Raw genomic sequence first — 8,515 nt, forward strand, 5'->3', positions numbered from 1 at the left:
GGGAATATTTCAGTAACTCTGAGAGCATGAGATGATGCAATTTTTTATTTCTTTTAATCTCCCAGACTCTTGTGAGTGAGTGAGCTTTGGAGTTTGACCTGTGGTTCTTAGGTTTCAAAATAGTTTGCAGAACAAGATCATGTAAGACCTAGGGGTTTACATGCTTAAAATCACAGCATTTTAGCTGTCACTGTGGAATTGTTTAAGTATGAAATTGGAATATTCTGTACTGTATACAGAGGAAATATGGAAGAGACATTTCAAAGTTAAGTGTTTTCATTATTTTGGTAATTGGTAATCTAAAAGTTCTGTATTTGCAGACTGTCTTTCTAGTGTTTCTCTTCTGTTATTTTTTTTTGTGGGGCAAAATACCTGTGCATTTAATAAATATTCACCTTATTTGTGCATCTGAAACTTCTCATTAAATGTTCATAATAGCTTCTTGCTGGTTAGATGCAGTTTTGAAGGTTATGGATGTGGCAGTTTGTCATAACAGTGAGAGAATTCCCTTACAGTTAGGAATACTGTGCAGACGATGTGGATTTTTTGTGCCAGTAGGAACACAGAAGTAGTTGAGTTTTTGCATGTGGTCTATTTGCTTTCTTTAATAAAAACAGTGTAACTTAGTGTCATGCCTTCACTTCCTCCTGTCATCCATCTTTTAGCACTTACTAAGAAGTTAGAACATACCAGAATAGTTCAGTTGGAGTGGACCTACAACTACCATCTATTCCAACGGCTTGATACTTCTGGGAAGTAAATTCAAGGGAAGAAAATTTTAGGATGCTGATGAGGGAGTTAATTTTGGCTTGGAGAGGAAAATAGAGCTAGTGAATGTTTTAATTGCACATATCTGGTATATGATTGTGCTCAGTTTATTTATGTCTTAAATACTGTTTAAGAAAACTTTTTTGAGAAACCACATGGAAGCTCTTAGTGAAATTTGTGGTAACTGCTTTGCCGTAGTCAAATTTATTAATTAAAAGTTTAACAAAATATTACGTAATATCAAGGAGCTGATTAAATGCTTTCTGCTCTGTTTCTGCTCAAACTCTGTTTGAGTTTTGATGGATGTCTTTTCTGACCACCTGTAGGAAGTTTCTGCTACTGAAAAAGATTACCAAAACAATAGGAAAAATAATTCCACTGCTATTTGCACACTCTCTGGCCTATTCCTTTTTTTCTCAAAAAGTTCACTGAACTCTTTAAAAATTTACTCCCTTTTGTTTATGAATGATTTTACAAAGCATTCTGTTTCACCGTCACAGATTTACGCTGTGTATGAGAGGCTGTGATATCTAAAGTATCTTTATTTCCAAGTGGTGAGAAGGCCCATTTTCTGCTGACCTCAAGACTTCCAGTTGTCTCTTTCAGGCAAATCCTAGAAATAAGCAGCATATCTGATAATTCTTATTTGAGGAGAGGGTTATTTTTTGCTAGCTGCTCAAAGATATACGATTGAAAATAAATCTTTCTGCAGTTTGTCAACTGACAAAGTGAATGATGAGATTGTTTTTTAACAGATTGGTTTTATACTTATTGCAGAAGAGCTGAAGGAGCACTTGATAGGTGAGCATGCGATTGACAAAATTTTCACTCTGGGGAACACTGAATTTCCTGTTAGCTGGGACAATGAAGTTAAACTTTGGACATTCCTGGAAGCCAGAGCATCCCTTCTTTTGAAAACCTATAAAACAACTGTGGAGGTAATATTATCATTATGTGTAATTTAAATGTCTGAATTCTTCTGTGTGTTGTGATGGTAGCAAAAGATACTTTGTCCTTCATCTTGTCTTTGCAAACTTCAATCTGAATGTTAGTACATAATTCATTCTGTACTTTTTAAGTGCAGAAACAGTTCTGCATTGTCTAAGGAAAATCAAATAAGATTTCAAAAAAGAAAATTTTGTTAATGTAATTTTGTTAATGTATTTTTCCTTTGATTCTCCAAGTAGAGACTACCTGCTTTTTTCTCTGCAAATAAAACGGGGAATCAGTTTCAACTTGTTGTCTATTAGTTGCATTCTCCAGACTGCAAAGAAATGTGCTCCTATTGCAAATGTATAAGTGAACCTACATGCTGCATATATTTGTGAAATAACCTGACTTTGCTTGTCATGCAGACTGATTTATGTGCAGAAATGCTGGGCTTATTTATGATTTCATGACAAATTTCACTGGGACTCCTTGCAGACACCCTCATGTCCATAGTGTTGGGTGTTACTAACAGACTTGCTTTTTCTTTTCTAACAGGTTGATAAGTCCTTCTTGGAGACTCATGACCTCACTCCACATGCGGTCATGGCCATCAAATTGCGCTTAGGTGAAAAAGAGATCCTGGAGAAGGCAGTGAAGAGCGCAGCTGCCAGCAGAGAGTATTATACCAAACAAATAGCAGATGGAGCTCCGCTTCCGAAGTACGAAGAGAACAATATTGCCTTGTTGGAGAACACTGTGGCAGACTCTAAACTCCCTATTGTCTTGAGAAACCTAGAAGATGTGGAAGAGCAAGGGGACTTAAAGATTGATGAAGCCATTGATGCTGAAGTCACAGAGAATGGGTTTGTAAATGGTGAAAACTCTTTATTTAATGGGACCAAATCAGAAAGTGAAAATCTTAGTAAAGAGAAAAGCAACAGAGGGACTGAAGATGCCAAAGAATCTTCTTCAGAAAGTACTGATGAGGTTAAAGAATAGTCCTAAAATTTTACTTTCTTGTGAAACTAAACTAGCTGAAGTTTATGAAGAGTGCATTTATGTTGGTGTGTTTCTTTGTTAACATTTCTCTTTCTGCAGAGAAAAATGGTTTTGCTGCTTTATATAAAAATGAATTTTTAAGTTATTTAAAAGATTTAGCATCCCTTTTCAATTAAGATTGCCATCTTGCTTTCAGGCAAAAACTGGGGAAAGAGGTGCCTTTGGAAGATTTTGCAGCCCTTTGTTGAACCAAATGTATTTTCTTCCTGAGGAAGAATTAAGCTCTTCTATCTGCTGTGCGTTTGTTGTTCTGTCACTCTGACTACCGAAATTAAAAGCTTGCTCTGCCTCCTGCCAAGAAAAGCAGAAGGCAGGACTGACTCGGTATTCAGCATGAAGGTAGGGGAGCAGTACAGCAGAAAACTGAATGAGAGGATAAGAAACTTGGGAGACTGGAGGAAAACCTGTTTAAAATCAGGTGTGCCAGTCCAGAAAAAGGTAAGGTGGCAACCTTATGATTGGTAGTTTTAAATGTCAATGAGAATCCAAATTGTATACACTTAAAGTGATCTCTGAAGATTTCAGTTTACTGTCTTTTGTTTACTGTATAAAATATCTTTCTTCTTCAGTCAGAGTTAGGCTGCTACAATACAACGTTCACGAACTTTTAAAGGCTGACTACTTTTTATTTCCAGGCAGTAGTTTTTATTTACAAGATTGGCAGAGCTACTGGAGATTTTGAAAGCAGATAGGCCAAGCCACAGCTTTAAACTGATCAAAGTGAGGTTGCTTCCCAGCTTTTTCAGGTTTTCACAACTAGCTAAAGATTTTCAAAGCTACACTTTTGACTAAATCATTATTAAAAGGAAAATATTATTAATATTCCTGTCTGCTACTCCTTCATTTCTGTGTTGTTGAATGTAACATTGAATGTCACATGGTTACCTGATCTTACTCAGCTTTGTCTTTTGGTTAAGATATTAATTGATCCTGCTTCGTCAAAGGAAGTGGCAAGCAGGCTTATGTATTCTTGGCCCAAGTCCAAACCACAGCCAAGTCTGCAGTACTTTTTGCCATTTAGATTGTGTCTTCATCTGATGCACATTTCTTGGGGTACCTCCACAAGTTAAGCAGGTCTACTGTCACCAGCAGTTTTGGTCACCCTCATAGTACGTGTTTTAACTTCTAGGTGGAAACAATACAATCCTAGCACTGTGCAATATCAGAGTAAGGGTAATTCCATGGCTTGACCTTGAAATTACCGGGGTATTAGGAGGAGAGGAGGACAGGATATTTTTATTTTGTGGATCAATTGAGAGGAGTATAAAGTGATTTAATTCTGTTCTCAGTATTAAGGACTTTGTCTTTTACTTTTGTATCCTTAAGTTCATGATAATGGATAGAATGGAAAGCTTGGACAGTTGTTTAAAGCTCAGTAGAGGTTGCAAACTGCTCATATAAGATCAGTTGCAGTAAAATGTCTTTTGGCACATTCATAGTTTTATTAGACTTTGCTTCTTTTATACTGCAACCTGGAAAATGTGTTTTTGCATCAATCTTTGGTGCAATACACATTTAAGTAGTGACTTTCAGGTTGTTGTAGAATTCTGGTGTTCAGCTAGTATCAGTGTGGGGAAAATAGAAAAAATAGTTTTTTAAAGAATATTTCACTAAGAATGGCACGTTGCCATTGCACCTTGGATATTGCTTCATCACTAACAAGATGCTGGACCAGTATTTTTGTAACTATATGCTGCCTTTGGTAGAATGTTATGAATTGTTGTCTTGACTATTTAAATGTCATACAAGAGTCATTACATTTTGGGTTTTATTAGGACCAATACTCCATTTCTGTTTCTGCCACTTACATTGCACAACATTGTACTAGATACTATGATGCAATTCTGAAACTAGCCTTCCCTGAAAATTATAACTGTAATTCAGAATTTAAATGCTTGGATTCAATCTGATACACTGTATTTTGTTCCAGTGTTTGCTAATATCTATGGCTTAGCAAAGCCTGTGGTCACCACAGGACAGAATGTGTGGGTTTTCTTGAATAAAATATAGTTCTACCATGTCTTCACTAGTGAGTGTATTATACAAACAAAACCTCTACCTGCTACTGACTGCTGTATCTTTTGGGGTCTGTGGGGAGAGGAATATCTGTCCAGGTGTACAGAAAAAGATCAAAGGACAAATAGCTGGGGAAAAAAAAAAAGGATTCTAGTAAAAGAAAGGGAAAGTGTTCTATTGAGTGCATGGTCAAATTCTTACTCTTCATCTGTTAGAGTTATTTAGAAAAATATGTTACACACAATAAAAATAGTGAGTAATCTAATTTTGTAATTTGCATTTTTCCTCTGTGCATGTAATAGTCCCTTCAGAAGCACTAACCTAAAACTTAAGCTTTTGAAAACTGAGGTGGAAACAAAAAAATTGGCACTGATGAGCCCTTATTACCATCTGTCATGAAAACAGACCTTTCAAAGCATTTTAAAGTTAACTTTCTTCATAATGTTTGGTTAAGAGGCTGTTCACACTAATCCCAGGCTAAATGCCAAATCTTGCTTCTGTTTAGCTATCTAAAGTATTCCTGTAAGAAAGACATCACTTGCATTTCTCGGACTATTCTCCAAAAGCAAAACAGGGGAAAAAAAGCCTTTTGAATTTTACATGAACCTACCTACTGATGAATCATTTCCCTAACAACCTGTAACTAGTTTGGGTCTGTGCCATGAGGTGATGTCCATATTTCCTTGTTGATAAAGTCAAATACACAAAATTGAGCAACAACCACGAGCCTGAGAAATGTTTTTAAAGTGTAAATGCAACAGTAGCTTAAGTGCTGTCATGAGTGAAGGAGAAATGAGAGCCTTCTGACTGGGGAGGGTGAGATGGTTTTTGTTCTTGGCTAGAATAAGTATTCTTTGCCTCATACATCATTATAAGGTGATATGTACAGAAAATCTGTGCAACTCAACAGTAACTGCCTTCTTAAGGCTGATTTGCCTTTAGAGAGGAATGATCATCATGGAGTTATGAAACTCATATGATTCGAAAGTATTCTGGGAGATTTAGGTTACAAAATCTTCTCTAGTTCACATGTTTAAAAACAGTATGTAGTATCTACTGCTGTCCCTTCTATCTCCCTTGTTTTATAGAAAGGCGTGTGAAGTAATTATGAAACATCATTTGAAGTATTTCAGTCAGACAAGAGAAAGGTGCTCCCAAAATCTGCTCCTCTTTCCTGATTTTATGGACTGAAAGTCAGTCCAGCTATTGCTTGTACTCTGTTCCAAACAGGAGTCTTCAGTAAAAACATTGCCCTACCAAATTTATCTGATGAAGCAATACCCATCCCTCTTCCTCTAGAAGATTTTTAACTGATCCTTGTTGAAGTCAGATATGACCACATGATTTTCACGTAATTACCATCTATATTTAATATTCTATTGTGTTTCCTTCTTTGCATGCACTGCATGCTGTGCATAAATTGGTGACTCACGGTTAGAAGAGCTTTCTTAGCATTTTACGGGTTCTACGTCTATTTCCTAACAAATGCTGCAAGTTTGGAAACCATGTGGAGGATTTTTCAGTTAAAATTAAAAAAAAAAAAAAACAACCTCAGTCCATAATTAAGAAAAAAGAAAACCACAAATGGTCCTGGTTTCTGGAGCTGGTGTCATTTTTAATCTTGGAAGATTAAGTTAGATCGGAGCTGGGCAAGTGAACAACAGTTAAGTTTGTCTGGGAGGCAAGGGTTGCTGTTATGAAGAATAGGAAGTTCAGGAATTATTTCAGTGAGTGTTCAAAATCATCTCCAATTAGTTCTGTAATTACTGTGAAATTTTAGAATTAGTCTAGGGCTTCACTATCCCTAGGAACAGGTGAACACAAAGGGATCACAACCTGTTGTAATGTGTTGAACCGGCAGCGAAGAGCAGATGTAAGTGGCTGCTGCCTTGTTGTTGGTGCAGTGCTGGGGTAACCTCAGGGAGCCTGGGTTGGAGTCACAATTGTCCATTAACTGCTCCTCTGCCACTGTGGGGCACCTGCTCAGTACTAGGGATTAAGGAAATGCTTTACAAATCCAGCATGGAAGGACTGGATAAAGCCACAGAGAGCCGTATGGGGATAGGAGAAAGTGTTGTATTCAGATCGGTCACCTGAAACAATGTGTCTAGAATTAGGGACCTGCATCCACATGATTTTTTTGTCTATAGGAGTATTTTATTATTTAGTGTTGATCAAGCACAGAAGAAGCTTTTGAACCTGAGTCTTCTGTCTTCCCAATCTGGAGAAACCAGACAATCATTTTCCAATTAAATCCAATTCAGACATGGCAAAATAGCTGATGCTGACCACCACATCTTGTGCCTTTGAGCACCTTAATGTGAATTAGAGTGAAACAGATCTGTAGCCCTTTGAGACTTGACCTTGCTTTTTCAGAAAGGTGCTTAAAATCTGCATGAGTATAGGGAATAGAATCTTGCACATGTGAGTAATGTTGATTTCCCAACTGAATCACCGTTACTTAAGCACAGATTCAAATGCCAGTGGAACTAGATAATTGAACTTAAACAGTGGTATTTTATTTAAGTTTACTGTTTTTAAAAATGGGCCAACTTGCCAGCTCTGAACACACAAATCATTTGTCCTTTGAATAGGATTAACAGGGGCAAAAAGCAAGTTTCCCTGTAGCATCCCATGCATGGCAAACACCAAGAGTAACTTCATTCCAGCTTGCAGCCTTGTTTCACTTGCACACGTTACTGACCAGGCACCCTCTTGCTTTGTGTTCAGCTGGGGCAACCTACCTGTTCCCTAGATGCATTTCTATCCATGGAGAAGTGTGGGCTGTCCTGTTGGCCAATTCTTCAGTGTTTGACATGGTGCTGTGGGAGTCAGTAGATTTCACATTGTACTGCTACCTTGGACCCATGCAAATGGAGTATTTCTTTCTTTCTTTTAGCTTTCTTTTTGCAAATGCTGTTTGATTTAAATATGCTGTGGTTCGTTGTGTTCACAGAAGTTGCCTGTTCCTCCTATGTAAGGCTGAAATTTGGAAACTGTGTAGGTGTCCTTCATCCAGCAACTGCTTTATGATATGGGTTAAGGGAAATTCCATTCCCTTTGCTTTATTCCACACTGGTTCACCGCTGTCAGTAATGTTAATACCTCAGCCAAGGCTCCTAATTTCAGCACTAGTAAGTGGGCTTGTATACAGATTTGTGGTCCAAAGGTATGAATAATGTGCCTTAAAACTGAATCTCCACGCTGAAGCAAGCATGCACAAACAGCCTCCGATGAACTGCAAAGGAATTTTTAGATTGCCTTGAATATCTGCAAGTCCCACTGCCTTGCAGCAATTAATTCAAGTGATTGGATGCTAGGAATGGTTTATTATAATTGCACACAGGTAGTAATTTATTAGGGTGGCTGTTTCTTTTGGCATATGTCAAGAAGGTCAGAGTTTAGGCTTTTTTGGACATTAACCTAGTCTTCTGAAACTCTGAAGTTCCACTTTTTGGTCATTAATTTTGTACATGCTGAGATTGTGACAATTAACCCACTTAATAAAGGTCAAGTTTCAATTTTTTCCAATTTCTGGAACACTTAACTTTATTCCTTCTTGAAAATGGGCAGATACAGAATGATAAATAGTTATTAAATGAGAGCGAAGATGTAGTTCTGCTGTCAAGATACTATTGAATGGTTAGTAACAAAAGGACCAGAACTGCTATGGATTTGAAATAAGAGGAGTAGCATAGATCAGACTACAGGTAAATTAAATAGAAAAGTGTGCATCACAGTA

At 37.3% G+C, this 8,515-nt stretch overlaps 1 protein-coding gene across 2 annotated transcripts in view; it reads left to right on the forward strand.

The window, feature by feature from the left end:
* Positions 1-5,038, forward strand: part of SETD3 (SET domain containing 3, actin histidine methyltransferase) — a 62,387-nt gene extending 57,349 nt beyond the window's left edge. The window contains exons 12-13 of one of the 2 annotated variants that reach the window (XM_039552625.1): positions 1,546-1,706; positions 2,254-2,742. In XM_039552625.1, the coding sequence (XP_039408559.1) occupies positions 1,546-1,706; positions 2,254-2,697 (605 nt within the window). In that variant the 3' untranslated portion in view covers positions 2,698-2,742. Of the gene's footprint in view, positions 1-1,545; positions 1,707-2,253 lie in introns of both variants that reach the window. The other variant, XM_039552624.1, reaches the window with a different exon arrangement.
* Positions 5,039-8,515: the final 3,477 nt, after the last annotated feature.

The sequence above is a fragment of the Corvus cornix genome, chromosome 5, assembly GCF_000738735.6.
Source record: "Corvus cornix cornix isolate S_Up_H32 chromosome 5, ASM73873v5, whole genome shotgun sequence".
Classification (NCBI taxonomy): domain Eukaryota; kingdom Metazoa; phylum Chordata; class Aves; order Passeriformes; family Corvidae; genus Corvus; species Corvus cornix.